At 46.1% G+C, this 22,500-nt stretch overlaps 5 protein-coding genes across 8 annotated transcripts in view; 4 read left to right on the top strand and 1 right to left on the bottom strand.

Annotated features, from left to right (window-relative positions):
• Nucleotides 1-3,573, top strand: part of capn1b (calpain 1, (mu/I) large subunit b) — a 30,378-nt gene extending 26,805 nt beyond the window's left edge. For all 4 annotated transcript variants that reach the window (XM_062553319.1, XM_062553395.1, XM_062553462.1 and 1 more), the window contains 4 exons: nt 187-265; nt 692-805; nt 1,769-1,827; nt 3,159-3,573. In XM_062553319.1, the coding sequence (XP_062409303.1) occupies nt 187-265; nt 692-805; nt 1,769-1,827; nt 3,159-3,185 (279 nt within the window). In that variant the 3' untranslated portion in view covers nt 3,186-3,573. The remainder of the gene's footprint in view (nt 1-186; nt 266-691; nt 806-1,768; nt 1,828-3,158) is intronic.
• A 2,054-nt stretch (nt 3,574-5,627) lies between these two features.
• On the bottom strand, nt 5,628-6,364 carry mrps28 (mitochondrial ribosomal protein S28). Its single transcript, XM_062515631.1, has one exon. It carries the CDS (start codon nt 6,347-6,349, stop codon nt 5,777-5,779), a length of 573 nt encoding a protein of 190 aa, XP_062371615.1. The 5' UTR covers nt 6,350-6,364; the 3' UTR covers nt 5,628-5,776.
• Nucleotides 6,365-6,597: 233 nt separating this feature from the next.
• Nucleotides 6,598-12,550, top strand: sde2 (SDE2 telomere maintenance homolog (S. pombe)). Its single transcript, XM_062555273.1, has 7 exons — nt 6,598-6,737; nt 6,888-7,005; nt 8,606-8,717; nt 9,260-9,429; nt 10,363-10,486; nt 11,057-11,510; nt 11,878-12,550. Exons 1-7 carry the CDS (start codon nt 6,636-6,638, stop codon nt 12,094-12,096), a joined length of 1,299 nt encoding a protein of 432 aa, XP_062411257.1. The 5' UTR covers nt 6,598-6,635; the 3' UTR covers nt 12,097-12,550.
• A 193-nt stretch (nt 12,551-12,743) lies between these two features.
• Nucleotides 12,744-17,012, top strand: pld6 (phospholipase D family, member 6). Its single transcript, XM_062531441.1, has 4 exons — nt 12,744-12,749; nt 13,066-13,319; nt 13,985-14,211; nt 16,642-17,012. Exons 1-4 carry the CDS (start codon nt 12,744-12,746, stop codon nt 17,010-17,012), a joined length of 858 nt encoding a protein of 285 aa, XP_062387425.1.
• A 2,595-nt stretch (nt 17,013-19,607) lies between these two features.
• The window catches only part of rab3da (RAB3D, member RAS oncogene family, a), a 17,336-nt gene continuing 14,443 nt past the window's right edge, over nt 19,608-22,500 (top strand). The window contains exon 1 of the mRNA XM_062556537.1: nt 19,608-19,879. The gene's annotated coding sequence lies outside the window, so the exon portion shown is untranslated. The remainder of the gene's footprint in view (nt 19,880-22,500) is intronic.

Raw genomic sequence — 22,500 nt, 5'->3', positions numbered from 1 at the left:
GGAGAAATATGGAGGCAATCAAAACTGCCCAGTACAGTAAGTTTTAGTTTTGTCCAGCAAAACTCACTGTAGTATCTCCTCTGTCTGTCTGTCTGTCTGTCTGTCTGTCTGTCTGTCTGTCTGTGTGTGTGTGTGTGTGTGTGTGTGTGTGTGTGTGTGTGTGTGGTACGCACTGTATCTCCACAGGGAATCTTCAGGCAATATGACCTGGACAAGTCTGGTGCTATGAGCTCATATGAGATGAGGATGGCCATGGAGAATGCAGGTGATTCTCTCTCTCTATCTCTATCTCTATCTCTATCTCTCTCTCTCTTTCTCTCTCTCTCTCAAAGGTTCTCTATCCCTCTCTCTCAGTTACAATTTGCAATTTAATCCTGATAATAGTGTATCAATGATTATATAGTTATAGTAATACATTTATATTGATATATCATTCACAGACTAATACACATACACACATCGAAGTGAAACTGATCCTCACAGGTTTGGTCTCTAACGTGTGTGTGTGTGTGTGTGTGTGTGTGTGTGTGTGTGTGTGTGTGTGTGTGTGTGTGTGTGTGTGTGTGTGTGTGTGTGTGTGTGTGTGTGTGTGTGTGTGTGTGTGTGTGTGTGTGTCTGTGTCTGTGTCTGTGTCTGTGTCTGTGTCTGTGTGTGTGTGTGTGTGTGTGTGTGTGTGTTTTTCTCTCTTCAGGCTTTATGCTCAACAACAAGCTGACTCAGGTGCTGGTAGCCCGCTACGCCGAAAACGAGACCATCGACTTCGACAACTTTGTGTGCTGCCTGGTCAAGCTGGAGGCCATGTACAGTACGTGTCTGCACTACAACACACCACACCGATATATTATATGATGTTAAATCTATATACCAACATATTATACCTATCTGACATATTATATATCTACTGAGATATGAACACTAACAGTACAGTACGTGTCTGCACTACAACACAGCACACCGATATATTATATGATATTAAATCTATATGCCAACATATTATACCTATCTGACATATTATATGATGTTAAATCTATATACCAACATATTATACCTATCTGACATATATATCTACTGAGATATGAACACTAACACCATGTACAGTACGTGTCTGCACTATAAAAACACTAGACCAACGTTATATACAGTATATATACCGTATACCTACTGAAATATGAGCACTTACTACACCAATATATTATATCTATCTATCTGACATTATACAGTATATCTACTGAGATAGGAGCACTATCACTACACCAGTATATATTATTATATTATATCTGTCTGAGATATGAAATATCTACTGAGATAGGAGCCACTCTAGTGGACTGACTATCCTGAAATAATACTCTCTGTGTGCTCAGACTCTTGATATTCACTAATGAAGTTGAAGTCTCTTGATACTGACGATGTTGAAGTAGGACTCACTCACTGCCCAGACTCTTGATACTGACGATGTTGAAGTAGGACTCACTCACTGCCCAGACTCTTGATACTGACGATGTTGAAGTAGGACTCACTCACTGCCCAGACTCTTGATACTGACGATGTTGAAGTAGGACTCACTCACTGCCCAGACTCTTGATACTGACGATGTTGAAGTAGGACTCACTCACTGCCCAGACTCTTGATACTGACGATGTTGAAGTAGGACTCACTCACTGCCCAGACTCTTGATACTGACGATGTTGAAGTAGACTCACTCACTGCCCAGACGGACTCTTGTGCCTGATGCTGACCAATCATGTCGTCTGTGTTTGTGTGTTTGCAGAAGCCTTCCTGGAGCTGGACAAGGACGGCACCGGTGTGGCCGAGCTCAACCTGACTGAGGTGAGCTGCAGTGCAGAGTTGTCCTGGGTTAAACTGGGTTACCCAGCCACATCTGTCCTGGGTTAAACTGGGTAAAACCCACCCCATCTGTCCTGGGTTAAACTGGGTAAACCAGCTTCATCTGCCCTGGGTTAAACTGGGTAAACCAGCCTCATCTGCAGTACAGAGTTGTCCTGGGTTAAACTGGGTAAACTCAGCCCCTTCTGCAGTACGGAGATGTCCTGGGTTAAACTGGGTAAACCAGCCTGATATGCGATTGAATTTCGCCCTGCAGCTCAGTCTGGAAACAAGCACATTTGTCTCTCCTGAAATTTGCAGGGACCAATCACAAACTGGCTTATCCACCAGGCGCATTCCGGATCGTTGGTCTGATTGGTTGAAGGGCTATCCAAAGGGGTGCAGAATAATTTGAACTTTGCCTGTTGATCACGCCTCCTGTGCAGTAGAAATACAGCGCAGACTCCCCAGACTATTGTTCAATCTCAAAAGATTGACCTTGGTCTGATGATAGCCAGGCTAACCTTTTTTTGCGGATGCTCTCACACAAATGTGACCCTGTAAAGCGGAACCAGTCGTTTCGGCCATAAACTAAGCTTTCCAACGATATGTATATCGAGGGTATTACACAAACTATTGCTAAGATAAACGCATCCAAAGTTGACATGGTTCTCCTGTCACGATATGCCAGAAGAGGAGAAATCACGTTTTCAAGGGGCGCGTGCACAACGGGAATGACAGCAAATGTGTTGAATCTTCGCCGGGTTTAACAGTTAAAGCGTATGTTTTTCCGTGAAATGCGTTCATGATATGAAACTGTAGACTGTATACAGTCAAATTATGCGAAAACGTGAAATTCAACATTTTAACCCGGAAGTTTGTTATTGTTGATTTTCTCAAAATAACGTTGTGCGCAAAACGACTGATTTAGCTTTGAATGGTCACCGATTGCACTACAGAGTTGTCCTCAGTGGCTTATCGTGGGCTCCTCGGGGATCCGGTGGAATTGCAGCCACAGGGTCGGATTCCCGTACACGGATTATGCCCGAAACAACTTTGAGGAATTTGATCGCCGCTGAAAAAAAGCTTTTAGTCTCAGACTTGGATTAATCAATGTACGGGAAACAGGCTGATGATGTTGGGGAAACAGGCCGATGATGTAGGGGGCTGTCAGCACCTTGGTTTACTACAGCTAAATAGGCGTGTTGAAGATGTGATTCCTGTGTTGTGCTGCTGCGTTGTTCTGACTGTCTTCTCCTCTCTTCCCCTCTCCTCTCCCCTCCTCCTTCTCTCCTCCTTCTCTCCTCCTTCTCTCCTCCTTCTCTCCTCCTTAGTGGCTGTACATGGCCATGTGTGGCTGAAGGAGAAGACCAAGACAACACCAGAGGAGCTCTACACCCCCCCCACCCCCCCACCACCACCCACTCCTCTTATCCCAACAATAAATCCCCCCCCCCAAAAAAAAAAAACTCCCTAAAATATACCTCTACTTCAATAAAAGTGCCACCTCTGCCCTCTCTTCAACACCCGCTCTCCTCCCTGTACCTCCTCCTAACCTATTCAATACGCCACCTCTCCAGTAGAGGGCCCCCTGCTGCTTCTGCTCCACTGGACGGCGCGGCCCCCTCAGGCCTGAGTGACCTCCAGACTAGAGTACTCCAATCCACTGGAGGGCGCTGTTCTACTCTTCTCAGATACCAAATACACACTGCCTTACTGCCCAGCACAGCCTCACTCTCTGGGTGCCTCTCATGCAGCGTTTATACGTCCTCCCTCGCTCCTCGGGCCCTCAATCCTCACTGATCTACATAAAGAAAGATAGAAGAAGGGATAGACTATCCCATTGTTGCCGCCCCATCATTCTTTATGTACATCAGGGAGGATCGAGGCCCGAGGAGCGAGAGGGGACGTATAAACGCTGCATGAGGGGCACCTTCTGTGAATGTCTCTCCTTTTGCGATTGGGTTTTACGTCTCTCTCTTTCCATCTCTAATTTTACTGCTTTTTTAATTACTATCATCGTTCTTTTAAGCACATCTCATCTCTCGTTTCTTATGTAGGAGATTTCTCTTTATTGCCTTCCTTGTTTCATCGATGTTTTTATTAAATAGAGGGGCTAGGACAGAGAAAAGGGAAGATGTATAACAATGGCAAATGATGATTACCTTTTTTTTATTAATATTTAATGAGGCTATAGCCTCCACCTTCACATGAAGTCTGCCATCCTCTTCTTTCTTCTTTCCTCCTACTTATGAATAATATTTTTACTAGGTTTTATTTAAGATTTTAGGATTTCATCTCTTCATTCATTCCTTCATTTATTTATCTCTCTCTCTCTCTCTCTCTCTCTCTCTCTCTCTCTCCCTCCTTCCCTCATTATGGAGGGGAAGTGTCAATCATCACAGTAGCCTTTCCCTCCCACACCTACAGAAACAGAACTTGTAGCTGCCGGCTTTCACTGAACAGCCAAACGCTTGTAGCATAGTGTGCATCATGCAGCAGTAGTGGCTAACCCCTCACTGTGGGGAGTTGGTACTTACTTAGGAAAAGGTGCCTGAGGTTTTAGTAGTTCCCCCTGCATGTCTTGTAGTAGCATGAGAATGTATAGGAACCATTAGGAACCAGTAAGCTAAATAGAGTGGTGTAGTCTACGCGATACAGTACTAGGGGTACTAGCAGTACTAGTACTACAGGACTATGCAGTATATCCACTCAAAAAGCATCATCTCAGTACACCCACTTCAAATAGGCAAGGATGTGTATTAACATTTGGTGTTGATCACAGTATACCCACTACAGCTAACTACTACATCACGGTATATCCATTACAGCTAACCAACCTACACCACAGGCTAAATAGATGCCTAGGAAGCAACGATCATAACATCACACGGTAGAATTTCAGCATCGCTGAGTTGCAGGTTTCTCTTTGTTGTTGTTGCTCCTCTTCTTCTTCAAGCTTTCTGTCCTGAGTTTGGTTTGCACAAGATAAGCTTACACTCAAATTACAACAGAAAAAATCAGAACATGCAGTGGCTAAGTGTATTGTGTTTTGACTGACAGGATAAGCAAGCCAAGCTGATAAGCAGGTGAGGTCCGATCTGCCAGTGATGCTTGGTTACTGTCCTGCAGCACAAGATGATCATGAGTGTGTTCGAGATGTATGAAGTAGTGATGTTATTTAAATCAGAGTAAGTAGTTATGACCTGACCTCCCATGAGAAGAGCCCGGAGAGCCAAGTATAGCTTCGTAGCTCACAAAACCAACCATCATGGAGATCTTGTTTTTTTTTTTTTTTTTAAGATAACTTGCTTGGAGTCAACACATTTAGGTTTGTTGCTCAAGCACACATTTGGGATATCAAGTAAGCATTCCTTGGGATTGTTAGCCTTAATATTTATCTGTGATGACTAAGGTAAGGATTTACATCTGTCAGTTAAGATTAGATGTGTCACTTTGGACTATGTGTAAAGGGAAGATGTTTGGGGGTACATGACATAAAAGTCGCGATAAGTTATACATTGTCACGACATTCACACCTAACTGCACTGTCAGAGTGAACTGCTGTGATGAACTAACCTGCTGAGCAAACACTGAAATAAACATGACGCCAAACAAACCCCGGATGATTGTGTTGTGGTAATTAAACATACTGGCTAAACAAAAGTATTACTTTACCCCAGTTTGTTTGTTTGTTTGTTTTTGGGAACAAATGCAACCGAAGTTCAGGAAGGGTTCACCCAGCCTACAGCCTAACGCTCTGAAAGAGTAAACTTCTCAAGTACTGCGTATAACACGAATAGTTATGGTTGACGTGAGTTTAATATAATGGCAAAGAATTTACACATATTACAATGTCAGTGCTCACTGATGCATCGCATCGCATGACATTGCCAGAGCAGTGCACGCGGAGTCCAGCCATGAGTCTTTTGAGAAGGTATCCACTGGCACTCTACGCTTTCGCCTTAGCATCCAGTATTCCCATAAGATAACCCTCGGCCTCCAGCAGAGTTGTGTCTGTATTCGCACCCAAGAATCGGGATGTCATCTCCAGGTCCGCCAAACGAATTCTCACCTTACTTCCACGCTGGTACTTGTCACCGTCAGTCGACGGTCGCTTGCAGACGCAGTGGAATTTGCCACCGAAGTCGACGTATAGGTCGTCTTGGACAATGTGAAAGATTTTACCCATTACTACTCTGTCTTTCGCCGGGCCCATCTGAACCAGCGGAGAGTGTCGTAACAGCGAAGCGAAGGACGTCTCGTCCCTCGTTGAGCCGACACGGCTAAGGGAAGCGCTTTCCTGTTTCTGTTGGAGATCCGTGTGAAGCTCGTATGCAGCAGCGAACCCACTCTTTGGCTTCTCAGCAGACGGCTCTTGGGGTTCTGCCTCACCTTGCTCGACGGGCGGGACGCTGGAATCACTGCTGTAGAGTTTCCTATGCGTGTAGAGAGTTTGCCTTGGAATTATGCATTTAACGTTACCGCTGCCCAGGCGGCATGCAACCTTGTACACCGCAGCCATCTTTGCTTTGGTTGATTAGGCGCTAAGCATTATGGGTACCTTTTTTAACGCGAAGTAAATAAAGACAGTATTGTGGCAGAGTGTTCAAAAACACGTGATAATAGAGTGGGACAACGCTTGTATTGCCTTAAATATAAATCTTAAAACCAATACACATTTTAAATTGCATATAAGATGATGAAGTAACATCGTACAAAGCAAAGCACCACTGGCTTCCTGTGACGTTTTTCGTTACATATGTTCCTCTGGCTTGCCGTACCGGAAGAGAAACATTCAGTCAAGCAACATGGATGTGTTTGTGATTTCACCATCTCTTCAATCGAAGACCTTAACGTTTCTTCCAGGATCGACTGTTCAGAATTTAATTGAGCTATTTACCCTTGAAGATGTAAGTGATCATATGTTTGTATTATAAAGTTACTTGTTTTCAGTGTGACTGATAATTTAGCGCTAACTATCGAGATATGCTAACTTGTTAGCTATATAGCTAACGCTATGATTACAATTGTTTGTTATGATTAACATTTTCTCGTTTTAGGGTATTCCCGCAACCGACTTCTACGTTAAAAACAATGGCCGGCTGTCGTCCAGTGAAGATGAACTTCAGACTGGGGCTGTGTATCGTTTGGAGCCTCGCTTGTTCGGTGGGAAAGGAGGTTGGTAGAGCTGGATCTGTTTTAGCCCGAGCAACATTGTAGTAGCACGACAAGTGGCTATAAGCTGCCAGCTGCTGCCTTGTTGGCTGGATGACTAACACGTCCACGTTACACGAAGGCATAGGTGTAGAGTGTTAAAGGGATAGTTCGGATTTTAAGACACGAAGTTGTATGGGTTCCCTGTCAGCAACGTAGTGCATCAGCACTGACTTACCCCCGACAGCGTCCTGTGAGCCGAGATCCAGCCGGTTTTAGATCGTTTTTGATGCTGAAGAAAGTAGTCCGGCAAGTTTCTGGAGTCACGAAAGTAAAGTGTTTTTCTTCTCAAAACCATATGCGTTCAACAGAGTGATATATTTGCACCACAAAAACGTTGTCCAGGAAAAATTCAAACCTCGTTATCACTTACTTATTTTTCGCGATTCCTATCACTGCGCGCTACTGACAGCTGGACAACGTTTTTGTGGTGCAAATATATCACTCTGTTGAACGCATATGGTTTTGAGAAGAAAAACACTTTACTTTCGTGACCCCAGAAACTTGCTGAAGAAAATAGTCCGGCATCAAAAACGATCAAAAACCGGATGGATCTCGGCTCACAGGACGCTGTCGGGGGTAAGTCAGTGCTGATGCACTACGTTGCTGACAGGGAACCCATACAACTTCGTGTCTTAAAATCCGAACTATCCCTTTAAGCTGTCATATTTAAACACCCATGTATCTGTTCCTGAGGCGTTGGTGGCTCTGATCACATGGCATTATATTATACCACATATGTACCTGCGCGGCACACACTCAAAGTACACACATTGCACGTCTTGGCCTGGTGATTTTTCAATGTTTTAGGTCTGAGTGTTTGTGTATCGCAGACTTCAGAAGATGCTGCAGTAAAATAAAGCCAGAGTTATAAGAATTGTACTTTAATTAAACTTAGTATATACTACTCACAGAAAGTTAGGGATATCTGGCTTGCGGGTCAAATGTATGGAAAATGTAAGTTCAAGTTACAGTGGTATTATATCATGAAAAATAGAGCATTTAAGGAATCATACACTGGTGATGTCCTCATCTCAAACCATTTATTGAAACAAAGGCCAACAAATTTCACCCGAAAGCCGAATATCCCTGACTTTATGTGAGCGGTGTATGTTTAATGAAATCACGAGCATGACCTGGTCATGGCCTTGTGATTTTCAAAGTTTTAGATCTGTGTGTGTGTCTTCAGAAGATGCTGCAGTAAAGTCAAGCCGGAGTAATACATCTTGTACTCGTGGTTTCATTAAACTTTATATTTTTCAATATGTTAAAGAGACCCTATGCAACTTTCTGCAGGAGACGATCGCTCTTTATTTACATCTGGAAGTCTGAGACGTAGGACCACGCTTGCAATGTATATATTTAAATATAGCCTATACATGTATAAATATACACGCTAAAGCTGTCGGGGAAGCTCTGCAGAGATAATGCAAGCATAAAACGAGCGAAAACTAACAACGAAGCCGAAACCAGAGATGAAATCGCCAATCCTGCATAGTTCCTCTTTAAGTGAAATTGCGAGCATCCGAGGTTCACGGTGTCTCTCCCCCGCTCCTTGTGACAGGTTTCGGGTCCATGCTCCGAGCGCTGGGGGCGCAGATAGAGAAGACCACCAACCGCGAGGCCTGCAGGGACCTGAGCGGACGAAGACTGCGAGATGTCAATCACGAGAAAGAGTAAGTCTTTATGGAGCTGAGGAGCGGTGGTGTCTGTCTTGCTCTCTATTAAACAACTCTTGAAACACTGAAGTGTTTTAACTAATGTCCACCATTTATGCTTAATAAGGCTGTATGGAGCTGTGGAGCAGTGCCATATCTGTGGTGTCTATCGAACAAAGCCTCAGAGACCGTTACAGGAGTCTTGAAAACACATTTCTAATGCTACCTTCACATCAGAGGGCTTTTACAAGATTTGTGAAAGATTCTTGAAAGACTGGAGTGTTAAATAACTAATGTCCTTTTCCTAAACTTTCCTAAATCTCGTCAAAGTCTTCTGGCCTAAGGAAACCATTAAAGCAGAACCTTCGACTGTCCAACTGACTCCAGTTCTGCGTTTGAGGGTTGAAGGCCAAAGCTGAACTCGGACATAGATAGATAGATAGAAAGATAGATAGATAGATAGATAGATAGATACTTTATTGATCCCCAAGTGGAAATTCAAGACCTGTTGGCTGTTGACTGACCTCTGACCTGTGACCTCTGTCCTGTGTGTGTTCCAGGATGGCGGAGTGGCTGAAGAAGCAGGCGGACCGCGAGGCGGAGAAGGAGCAGCGGCGTCTGGACCGGCTGCAGAGGAAGCTGGCCGAGCCCAAGCACTACTTCAGCGACCCCGACTACGAGCGCCAGTGCCACGACCTGTCCGAGCGGCTCGAGGACTCCGTCCTCAGAGGTACGACGACGAAACCGCTCTCTTATTTATTTATTTTATTTATGTTTATTTGACAGGGACAATGCACAATATATATTTGAGCCAGATTTTAGCCACAAGGCTAATTTACATCTCTTACGCAGGACAGTGTGATACTGTGTCCAAAAACCACTCTCTCACGCTGGACAGCACACGGTGTCCAAAAAACGTTTGTTGATATGATAAATACAATGCCGATCTGTAATCAAGTTGTTGTTGTTTTAGAATGAATTGCTCTTACTATACGGCACTTCACAATGCAAGTAGAACGCTCCATTGACTTGAATGGGATTTCCCAAAGTTCTACCGGTCATTATTTTCTGATAGAGGACCTCTGAAAAAAATAATGACCGCGGTAAAATATATATATATCGTTATAGTTTATGTGCGTATGTTGTCATTCATATTAACAAGAGCGATATTTGTTTAAGTCATTCTTGGTGTGAACGGCCCTTGACAGTGCAATGTGTAAATAAGTTGGTGTTTTTGAATGAATTGCTTTTATTTTGTGCATGATGATACACTGTGCCCAGATTGTGTTGTAATACACCTTGGGTGCCTCTCATGCAGCGTTTATACGTCCTCCCTCGCTCCTCGATACCTCGATCCTCACTGATCTACATAAAGAATGATGGGGGGGAAACAATGGGATAGTCTATCCAGTGTTAGTTATAGATCAGTGGGAACGCCCCTCGAGGATCGAGGATCGAGGAGGCATGTTGAGAGGCACCCTTTGATCAGAAAGAACGCACTAGTGAGAGCGCTTGACTTTCGGACAGTCTATTCTGACGTAACTTCCGGAAAATGCACACTGCCCAGCGTGCACGCTTGACTTCTGGACATAGCCCTAGTCATATCCACAGCAGAGGTGTTTCTATGATCAGAAAGAACGCTGAGTTTCCTCTGTTGCCGCAGGGATGCAGGCGGCCTCCAGTGGTCTGGTGCAGGCGGACGAGGGACCCAGCCGTAAACGCCCGGCGACCGCCGCGGTCACTAAGGCCACCAGCGCACCCAAGCCTGGCAAGAAGAAGTGCCTCTGGTGGGTCTCCTTTTTCTCTCTCTGTCTTTCTTTCTTTCTTTCTTTCTTTGCCTCTCTCTCTCTCTCTCTGTCTCTCTCTTTTTCTCTCTCTCTCTCTCACTGTCTCTCTCTTTTTCTCTCTCTCTCTCACTGTCACACTCTTTTGCTCAACTCCTCTAGAATCACGACTCCATTTTGAAAGTGTTATTTTTCTCTTTTTGTTCCATTTTTGAGGGGGTTCTGTGAATCCGTGTTTCTTTAAGACGCAGGTCCAGCTTTTAATGTAATTTTGTTGTGGTGACGAGCATTATTCCAGTATTTGAAGTAGAAATGGCCCTGCAGTAATGCTCATTTACTACAAGTCAGCATAGTGACTCCAGCTTGCCCTCCTCAGTAGCCCTTTGTGATCTGCGATGGTCAGTTATGGGGTTTATTTTATTTAATTGTTTATTTAGATAAGGACAGTGCATATGAATGAACATCAGCACAAGTACACAATGTAAACATGCGAGAGTTAGAACCATAGCTAGTTTTTTATCTATACGTGTTATTGAGGAATTTGCTAACGTTCTTTTGTTTTCCGTGTGTCAGGACCGGTATGGGAGACCTGGCCGTCTCCGACGAGGACAGTGACTCCGCCAGCGACGACGACGGCGCCTCTCCGTGTGTGTCCTCTAGCGCCTCCTGCCGTTCAGGAGCATACACTGCACGCAAATCAGCAGTAGCAGCAGCATCAGTCGCCCACATCACGTCCCAGGAGAGCCCCAGCAGCAGCAGCTCCTCCTCCAGCTCAGGGGCCAGCTCCCCCCAGAGAAGCCCAGCACAGGAGCCCCACCCTGGGCAGACCCAGAGCGAAGCAGCACCCCAGCAGGAGGAGGCCCAGGAGGGGACTGGGGCACCAGGCGAGGCCCAGGCTGCAGGGCCTGCGCAGGCCTCGGTGGCTGCAGTGGACGCAGAGGAGGCTGAGAAGCCGGAGGAGGAAAAGATGGACACGGGATCACAGCAGGCGGTCAGCAGCAGCACCAGCAAGAGCGCAGCACCAGAGGTGAGACTCGAAGGAGCACTGATGATATGGGCAATGTGCCGTCATGAAGATTTGAAACCAAAATGTATTCGCCATATTGGCAATATTGGAACAAGTATCTGTACAGTATGTGCTGAAAGTCGGCTGAAATTGACCCTATTTGCCCATTAGACGGTCCAATCTGTTAAAATGTTTATTTATTTGTATTTTTTAGTAGCAACTTTCTCATACATATTTGTGTACTAGTTTTAAGTATCCATCTATCTATCTATCTATCTATCTATCTATCTATCTTTGTTCTCTTTCTCTCTATATATTTTATTATTTATTTATTTATTTGATGATGTTTAAATGACAGCAATTGGTGTGTGTGTGTGTGTGTACTCAGGTTCCCGCGGGCCCCCTGGACCTGAGTGCGGTGGACAGCGTGGAGCAGCTGGAGGCCGTGGGCCTGGACCGCCTGAAGGGGGCGCTGATGGCGCGCGGCATGAAGTGCGGAGGGACGCTGCAGGAGCGCGCCGCACGCCTCTTCTCCGTCCGAGGCCTCGCCCCCGACCAGATCGACCCCGCCCTCCTCGCCAAGCCCGCCAAGGGCAAGAAGAAATGAGAGAACCCGAGAGAGAGACCCTGGCTGTAGAAAATAAAAAGGGAACTGGATTAACTAGATTATTTTAAATATTCCAGATATTCCAGGATGTGTCAATAAGGGTTTGTGTGGGAATATGGAAAGGAACGGTGTGGAGATGATGGACCCTGGGACCCCTTCTCTTTTCTTCAGCCTTTTTTTTTTAAGTTTCTAGACCATGTACCTATATTCTTTTTAAGTTTTGTTTTGTTTGGCGGAAAGGTCAGAGCTGCAGTATTGTCTTGACTGTGTCTGTTTCTGTATTTCTGATTCACAATTCTGCTGATTTTTGTAAATAAGCAAAAGGGGCCACTTTGGCTCTAATGTGATTGCATATGTGTGTGGGAAACCAGGTGTATGGGTTTCATGTCCATATGTTCAGTTGCTCAGATATTACATTTATAACTGAAATAAACAAAAACATCTGTTTCTTAAATCCCTTGTGTAATTTTTATTCGAACAGGGAATATAAAACAGTAGGCTAACCATATGCAAGCCAAAACTGAGCTGTACGTTGTGAGCGACATTTTTTCCTTCTGCTGCATATCTACTCCGACCTGCAGGGGGTGACAAACAACCAGTCTAAACTGCATGGTGAGTTCGTACACGGATATCCACTATTTGTTAAAATGCCGGTAAGTCTTGCCATATGTGTTTCCTTTCAGATAGCATTCAATCCTGTGTAATTTACAATCAATACCAATTTGCCGTAATGGTAATATTTAGGAATGGCTGCATTGTCTATATTGTCTGCACGTGTGCAAAGAAACTTTACCAGAAAAAAAAAGTTCGCAGCACATTTGCAAGATGGTCAGCTAATAAGCTAACTGCTAGGCAGCGGCGTGTAGTAGCATCTAACAGGGGTTTAAAAGACTGTTGTAGCCTACTGAGGCTGATTTATTTAATCCTTCGGGTGATAAGACATGCAGGCACCGCGGTCTCACTTTGTAGCCTAACTTTCCTCTCACCCTTGTTCCAAAACCTGCCTTTCTTTCACCATCGTCTCTCCCTCGCCAGTCGGCGTCGGAGGTGTTGAAGTTGGTGGGTGTGGGGGTGGTCGGTCTCACCCTCGGTATCGAGTGGCTGCGCTGGCTCCGCCGGCGCCTGAAGCCCGCGGCCCGGGTCACCGAGGTGCTCTTCTTCCCCTGTGACTCCAGCTGCGTGGAGAGACTGTACGCGTCAGGAGATGCGTCCAAACAGCCCTGGTAAACAGTCCCATTCTTCTGTGTTTTGGGAACATGAAAATAATTCACATTTCTGAAGGTGTATTTTCCCTCCTTCGCTTTACATCTCTTCCCATTACATATTTCAATATGCTGCATGTCCCTCCATACTACTGTGTCATTCTCTAATCTTTAATATCACGTTGATATCTTTTATGGGCTCCTTTTCTCTTCCCCCCCTGGACGCCTACTAAGAGCAACCCATGTTACTAGGGCTATCCATGGAACATAGTTGCATTTATAACAAACTTCCATATAAATGACTTTTACCATCACAAACTTTACTGAAAGATAAAGATCTTTGTAAAGATGAGACTCTGACCAATCAATTTATTAGGGTAAATATATTTAATGTGTAGGCAATTTAATGTAGCCTAACTTAACAAATGTTGAGGTAGGCCTATATGTACTGGTCCTGAAATCACATCATTATGGAAATACTAGAGATGTCAAAACCAAAGTCATTATGGGTACAGGGGTTGTCGTCAAAAGTTGTCTTTTATGAGGAAAAGAGTTGCTTTGATATACCCCATGCATCCCAGATTAATGAGCTTTCTCTCTCCTTCCTCCCCTCTCCCTCCCTCTCTCTCTCTCCTTCCCCTCCCTCTCTCTCCCATTCCTCCCTCTCTCTCTACATGTCTCTGTAGCCCGTGTGGAATATCTCACGGCGTGAAGGACGACTCGTTCTCGCGGCTGCTGACCCACCTGTTGTCTGCGCGCGTGTCGCTGGACGTGTGTGTGTTCAGCTTCTCCAACATGGAGCTGAGCCGCGCCGTGCTGCACCTGCACAACCGCGGCGTCTGCGTGCGCGTCATCATCGACCGCGACTACATGTACATCACCGGATCACAGATCGGAGTGCTGCGGAGAGCAGGTGTGTGTGTGTGTGTGTGTGTGAGTGAATGAGTGAGGTAGAAATTAATGTCATGGCATGGGGACTGTGTGTGTGTGTGTGTGTGTGTGTGTGTGTGTGTGTATGAGGAATTCTGGAGTGTGTGTGTGTGTGTGTGTGTGTGTATGAGGAATTCTGGAGTGTGTGTGTGTGTGGGGGGGGGGGGCATCACCTACTCCCATCCCATAGTGAGTCGTCATTGGGAATATTGAAAAACGGTGTTTTCATCTTGCCCAATGTATTGCACAATCTCCTCTGAATGCGCTTGTAAGAATTCCCCTAGCACGCCTCTGCTATCCAATAACGCAGATGGTAGTTTTTGCTGGTTGATAGTGTTGGTGGGGATTTGTTTAGACAGGCTCTTTCTTTCTTTCTCTCTCTCTTCCTCTCATTTTCAGTCTCTCGCTTGTTCCTCAGCTTTCTCTCTCTCTTCCTCTCATTTTCAGTCTGTCACTTGTTCCTCAGCTTTCGCTCTCTTTTTCTTAGCATTGTTTGCTAAAAGGGGGTAGGCAGTAAAGCTGATGACTTAACCGTGAGCCAATGGCAGCCACTCCCATCTCTCTCTCTCTCTCTCTCTCTCTCTCTCTCTCTCTCTCTGTCTGTGTCTGTCTGTGTGAGTGTGTGCGTTACATATGTGGCCTGCAGCAGGACTACTGTTGAGGTTGAGTTATGGGTTTTTTGTGTGCGTGCGCGCGTGCGTGCGTACGTGCGTGCTGAGTGTGTGGGCTGGTAGACCTTGGGATCAGGGACTCCAATAACACCATCTCCAACATGAATAGTTGAATAGTAAATAATAATCATCTCTCTCTCCTTCATTTTCATCCCTCCTTCTACCTCTCAATGTCCTCATCTCTCTCTCTCTCTCTCTCTCTCTTTTTGTCCTCCTCATCTCTCTCTATGTCCTCCTCATCTATCTCTCTCTCACTCTCTGGTTTCCCTCTTCCTCTCTCTCTCTTTATCTCTGTCATTCTCCTCAGTCTCATCTTCCTCCTCTTCTCTCCCTCTTCTCTCCATGGTTCTCCTCCTCCTCCTCCTCCTCTTCTCCTGAGATCACACCTGCTGCTGTAATAATGATCTCTCTCCTCCTCTTCCTCCTCTTCATCATCCTGTGTGCATCATGATTTGAGCCGTCCGGTCCACCTGCACCATCACATGCTCCATCACACCTGCTGCTCTAATGATGATCTTCCTCCTCTTCCTCTTCTCCTTCCTCCTCTTCTTCCTCTTTCACGATTTGAGAATAATGATCTCTCTCCTCCTTCCCTGTCCATTCACGCCTGCTGCTCTATTAATTACATCTCTCTCCTCCTCTTCTTCCTCCTCCTTTCCTTCCTCCTCTTCCTCCTCCTCTCTTCCTCCTCCTTCTCGTGTGTGCGTGCGTCACGAGTTGAGCTGTGCGGTGCACATGCACCACAAGTTCTCCATCACACAGCTGCTCTATTAATGACCTCTCTCCTCTTCCTCCTCCTCTTCCTCTTCCTCATCCTCTTCTTCTTCCTCCTCCTCCTCCTCCTCCTCTTCCTCACCTCGTCCCCAGGTGTGTGCGTGCCTCACGAGCTGAGCCGGGCGGTGCACATGCACCACAAGTTCTCCATCACACCTGCTGCTCTAATAATGACATCTCTCCTCTTCCTCCTCCTCTTCTTCCTCCTCCTCCTCCTCCTCCTCTTCCTCGTTCCCCAGGTGTGTGCGTGCGTCACAAGTTGAGCCGGGCGGTGCACATGCACCACAAGTTTGCGGTGGTGGACAGACACCTGCTAATCTACTCTAATGATGATCTCTCTCCTCCTCCTCCTCCTCTTCTTCCTCTTCCTCGTCCCCAGGTGTGTGCGTGCGTCACGAGGTGGACGGACACCTGCTGCTCTAATTAATGACATCTCTCCTCCTCCTCTTCCTCCTCCTCCTCCTCCTCCTCCTCCTCCTCTTCCTCCTCCTCCTCCTCCTCTTCCTCCTCGTTCCCCAGGTGTGTGCGTGCGTCACGAGCTGAGCCGCGCGGTGCACATGCACCACAAGTTTGCGGTGGTGGACGAACACCTGCTGCTCTAATAATGATCTCTCTCCTCCTCCTCCTCTTCCTCCTCTTCCTCCTCCTCCTCCTCTTCGTCCTCCTCCTCCTCCACCTCCTCTTCCTCCTCCTCTTCTTCCTCCTTCTCCTCCTTCCTCCTCCTCCTCCTCTCCTTCTTCTTCTCCTCTTCCTCCTCCTCCTCCTCCTCTTCCTCACCTGTTCCAGGTGTGTGCGTGCGTCACAAGTTGAGCCGCGCGGTGCACATGCACCACAAGTTCCTCCATCACACATGCTGCTCTAATTATGACATCTCTCCTCCTCTTCTTCCTCTTCCTCCTCCTCCTCCTCCTCTCCTTCTTCGTCTCCTCCTCCTCTTCCTCCTCCTCCTCCTCTTCCTCGTTCCCCAGGTGTGTGCGTGCGTCACGAGCTGAGCCGCGCGGTGCACATGCACCACAAGTTTGCGGTGGTGGACGGGCGGCTGCTGGTGTGCGGCTCCCTCAACTGGACGATGACGGCGGTGCAGTCCAACCAGGAGAACCTGCTGGTGACGGACGACGTTGCCGTGGTGGCGCCCTACCGCGCCCAGTTCCAGCGCCTGTGGGACGCTAACGACCCCGCCCGCCACCAGGGGGTGCTGCCCACGCACGACAGCCACCAGAAGGGCCGCGCGCGCAACGGCGGGCCCAAGATGTTCAAGCCCCGCGACTGGAGGAGCGAGGAAGAGGAGAAGAGGAAGAGCGAAGAGCTCGGCCAGGAGGCAGGAGAAGGCAGGCTGTAAGGATTAGTAGTATTATTTTATTTTTCTTTTATTTTAGTAAATTAGCTACTTCATGACATTATACATTTTTTGTACATTTTATTAATATTATTGTTGTCAGGAGAAGGCAGGCTGTAAGGATCATTAGTATTATTTTCTTTATAAATTAGCTACTATATGACATTGTCATTTTTTAGTTTTAAATAGGAAGGGGTATATTTGCTTACATTTTATTAATATTATTAATATTATTATTATATTATTTTCTTTTTTATTTTAGTAAATTAGCTACTACATGACATTGTAATTAAAAAAATTGACAGATTATAATGTTTTGTCTACAGTGCCTTTTCCAAAACAGTAATAAATAATTAGCTACTATATGACATTATGAATGTTTTAGTTTTAATAGGAAAGGGTATATTTGTTTACATTTCATTAATATTTTTATATTATATATATATTATTATATTATTTCCACTGATTATAATGAGTGTTTTATCTACGGTGCCTTTTCCAAAACAGTTAATTGAATATGTTTATCTTGAATATGTTATACTTACTGCCCGTGTACACGATGTCTGATGGTATAGCTGGGCTATGAGTGGGGAAAACCATGATCCTGTGTGTGTGTGTGTGTGTGTGTGTGTGTGTGTGTGTGTGTGTGTGTGTGTGTGTGTGTGTGTGTCTGTCTGTGTCTGTGTCTGTGTCTGTGTCTGTGTCTGTGTCTGTGTCTGTGTCTGTGTGTGAAGGGAGGTTTGTATCTGGCAGGCTATATTTTCCTATAGAGATATGAAAATAGACATATTCATATAAAGATATGAAAATATCTTCCAGAGAGAGGTGGGGTGGGGACTCAGCTCACAGCTCTGCTTCAATATGCCAATAAAATGACATTTGAAACATTCCGCCGTGTGTGTGTGTGTGTGAAGTACACATCTCAGCTACGCTTGGATGTGTTAGCTTTCTGATGTGCGTTGGTTAGTGAAAACACAAACAAATCCGGCCCAATACAATCTAGGGCAACGTACGGCCCGAGAGAGCACAGGTGCATAGCTCGGTCCTCCAGGCTCGCTCCCACTGATCTATAACTAACACTGGATGGTCTTTCCCATTGTTGCAGGCCCATCATTCTTTATCTTGATCAGTGGGAACGAGGACTGAGGAAGGAAGGGAGGATACATAAAACACGAGTGAGAGACACCCACTGAGTCCATATATACCCACTTACAGTGCAGAGATGGGAAGAGACTGTAGCTGTAGCACTTCGGAATGCGATGAATGAATCTAATGCCGCGCAGGGAAACGAGAAGCACATCAGTCACTCAGTAGGGGTTCTATTCACGCTGGGAATGAGGCAGCAGTAAGCGCAACGCAGCGCTCACTCAGACCATAGCAAGTTCCACGTTAACACAAATGGTTTGCCTAAACTGACAATTGAATACTCTTATCAGTGAAAACTCCAGTCACTTAATACAACAGATGCATTGTTGTTTTGTTTACTATTTAGAACAGGGGTCCCCAAATCGTTTGGACCAAAGGGCCGAATTATGTCAAGCATGCCAAACCGAGGGCCAAGCATCCCACACGCATAGATACAGCTGCAGAAACATTACAACAGTTGAACAATAATCATCCTACCACTCAAGAACATTTCTATATCTGACTCTGACCAAAAACATTTAAAAAAAATAATAAAATACTGCACTTCTGAACAGTGGTGTAGTCTAGTTAGCTGTAGTGGGCATACTGTAATGTAGTCTAGTTAGTTGTAGAGGGTATACTCACTGCAACCCCAAACAACCCCAAATGTATATGCATTGCCTATGTTAAGTGGGTATAGGAGATGGTGATGCTTTTTAAGTAGGCCTACTGCGTAGTCCTGCTTTATCACAGACTACACCACTACTTCTGAAAGCAAATAAGCAACACTGACAATAAGATACTGTCCAAATTATACTGATAGCCAAATTAATTATTTGGGCCTATAAGACAAAAATCAAAACGTGGAACTTTTGAAAATATTTTGCCAAAGTCAGTGTAAGCTATTGGTATTCTAAAGATGCTATTATACTGTGAATACCATCTTATTTAGATGTCCCTGGTGGACACTGCTAAACTGTTCAAGTAAGGACGGTGGTGCTCTGTGCGGGAATATTCAGAGTCTACTCCAATCAAAGCCATGTAGCCAACGTGTACATGTATTTGTCCATGTGTTCATGTATTTGTCTATGGTGTGATATTATTTATATATGATTTAGTCATCGTGGCCATGTCTTGGGAGTAGCCTGCGTGGCTGTTCTGCTCAAATCTGTCTGGCTTGTCTAAGCAATACTTTTGGATCGTGTGTGTGTGTGTGTGTGTGTGTGTGTGTGTGTGTGTGTGTGTGTGTGTGTGTGTGTGTGTGTGTGTGTGTGTGTGTGATAGGCACCATTAACAGAACGGACATAGGCTACCGCACAGCCCAAGACCGCTGCCAACAAAGCTAACCAAAATCACCGCGGGGGCAGACCGGGGCGCGCCTCGATCAAGTCGCTCAGAAGACTGATGTGCAGTTGGCAAACTTCCGCTTTGGCTTCCGTAACACCGGATTCACGGATCCGGCGCGGCGGAGAAACAGCGAATGCGGCGCATTCCCGTCGGTTGCCCAGTTAGGAGAGACGTCGTGAACGAGGTAAAGTGCAGGGCGAGGAAGCGTGTAGTACGTTAGCCCAACCAGCGGCGGAGGCTATACAGTAGCCTACAGTTGCTTAGAGCGGCGTAACCACTCTCTTGTCACATGCGGTCGTCTGTGAATAAGGCGAGACAAAATTGAACAAAAGAAGAGGAAAAATCCCAGATATTTCTAAAGGAGTGGGAGCTCAAAATCGACACGCTACATCAGTAAGGTATGACATTAAAATAAATATAATTTTGGTTAACATCTCTGCGTAATAACGTTATTCAATACTTCTCGCTGTTGGTAACCATATGGACACCAGTGGAGCGTTGGCAAGTGCTACAACTTAATTCTAAAGCCAGTGCGCGCCTGGTCCTACTTCAGTAAGCTTAGTGATCACGACTCTTTTGTTCTAAGCTGCAGCCTCTTGAAAACAGTAGCGTAGCAAGAAAGCGAGGACAGATGTTTTGCCAAGACGCCTGGCTGGAGACCGAATCGCTAACCAATTTACATGCGCCACAGGAAGCCACTAATTATCCAATTAGTAACTCATCGAGTTTACAATGAAGACCGCGTTATGAGACTGGCCATTTCCACTGAGTTACTGAATGACGCATCCTATGTGTGTGTGTGTGTGTGTGTGTGTGTGTGGTTTTGTGTGTGTGTGTGCGGTTGTGCGTGTGTAGCCTACGCGTGTTTGTTCGTGCGTGTGTGTTCCTTCCCAGAGGTGTGGCTCACTGGTATATCCTGTTGCGAGGGCTTCCCCCGCACGCCGCTAGCGCTGCTGCTGCTGCTGCTGCTGCTGCTTCGCCCTGTTTCCAAACAACCTGCTGCTAGCCTAAACTGTGGTGGTCACGGCGACTCCGCGCCACATTTCGACGTGACGAGCTATATATTTTGCCCGTAGCCTATAAAGCTATGATGGACAACTTTACGAAATGGATAATGTGTACGTTGGCCTTTTATTTTGGGGGGAGACCTCCACGTGTCTGTAAGTGACCATAGCATGAAGACACCTGCTTTTGAAAAAAAAAAAATAATAATAATCCATGAAGGTTTCTTACAGTGAGCTTGGGGAAATTCCTTGAGGCCAGCCTACATCCCTATTAGTGCTCTGTGTGCCATCATATGTCATGCACCAGCATCATGTTTGTCTAAGCCACATGATTAGTGTTAACACCCAGTGTTTCAACAGCCACGGCACTATCAGGCCTCCGGCTGATAAGACAGCTGTCTGAGCCACTGGGATGAGCCTCGCAGGGAGCAGCAGCACACTCTTAAGCAAGTCTCAAAAGCCCACACACACACACACGCACACACACATACACACACACACACACACACACACACACACACACACACACACACACGTCCCCCAGCACACTCTTAAGCAAGTCCCAAAAGCCTACACACGCACGCACGCACGCACGCACGCACGCACGCATGCACACACACACACACACACACACACACACACACGTCCCCCAGCACACTCTTAAGCAAGTCCCAAAAGCCCACTAAGTGATGGAGCAAGGTGGGCATCCCCCACCCCCACCCCCTCTCCTCCCTTGTGTGTGTGTGTGTGTGTGTGTGTGTGTGTGTGACTATCTGTAACTGTGTGTGTGTGTGTGTGTGTGTGTGTGTGTGTGTGTGTGTTTGGCTGTGTGTAGAGGGGCGTGTGTGTGTGTGCGTGTGCATCTGTGTGTGTGCGTGTGCGTGTGCGTGTGCGTGTGCGTGTGCGTGTGTGTGTGCGTGTGTGTGTGTAAGTGCTGCAGTGATAATCAGTGGCCATTGCTGATGCTTCTGGGCCTCCTCACTCTTTAAGCACCTCTGGCTCATAGCCGCCCTGTGTCTGCACTTTTACTCTCTCTCTGTCTCTCTCTCCCTCCCTCTCTCTCTCTCTCTCTCTCTCTCTCTCTCTCTCTCTCTCTCTCTCTCTCTCTCTCTCTGGTATTCACTCACATTCTCTCTCTTTTTTTTACATTCTCTCTCATTTTATATCCCATTATCTCTCTCCCTCTGGCTTTCACCTATTCTCTCTCTCTCTCTCTCTCTCTCTCTCTCTCTCTCTCTCTCTCTCTCTCTCTCTCTCTCTGTTTTTTGTTTGTTTGTCTGGTTGCCCAGGAGGACAGGGTATGTGCCAGGGCAGGAGAGAGAGAGAGAGAGAGAGAGAATGAGAGAGAGAATGAACAGCTGTGTGAAAGTGAACGAGAGAAAGACTGAGAATGAGAAACTGAATGATAGAAGGAAAAAGAGAGAGAAGGGGAGGAATGAGAATGAACAACTGAATGACAGAGAGATAATTAGCGAGAGAGAGAGAGAGACTAACCATGTGGATAAAGTAAGTGTCCATGTGGGAATGTGCTTGGAATACCCTGTGTGTGTGTGTGTGAGTGTGCATGTGTGTGTGTGTGTGTGTGTGTGTGTGTGTGTGTGTGTGTGTGTGTGTGTGTGTGTGTGTGTGTGTGTGAAAGTGAGCGTGTCTGAGTGCTTTGTGCTGATGTGGTCATCGGGGACTTGGCCCTCCATCAGAGAAAGAGCCGGACTCAGCATCGGAGATTTACAGACGGGGAGGAGAGGATGAACAGATGAGTGGACAGAGAGATGGGGGAGAGAGAGAGGGGGGGTGAACAAACGAGTGGAAAGAGCGAGAGGGATGAACACAAGAGTTCTGCATTTCTCAGTCTTTATTGCTTTATTTCCCTGTATAATTTACTCTCTCCTTTCTGCTGACAGATTTACCTCTTTCTCTCTCTCTCTCTCTCTCTTCTTCATCTGTCCTTCTTTCAGTCTCTGTCCATCCTTCTCTCTCTCTCTCTCTCTCTCTCTCTCTCTCTCTCTCTCTCTCTC

Source organism: Sardina pilchardus, chromosome 1 (assembly GCF_963854185.1).
Source record: "Sardina pilchardus chromosome 1, fSarPil1.1, whole genome shotgun sequence".
In the NCBI taxonomy this organism is placed as follows: domain Eukaryota; kingdom Metazoa; phylum Chordata; class Actinopteri; order Clupeiformes; family Clupeidae; genus Sardina; species Sardina pilchardus.
This window is presented reverse-complemented; position numbering and strand designations above follow the sequence as displayed.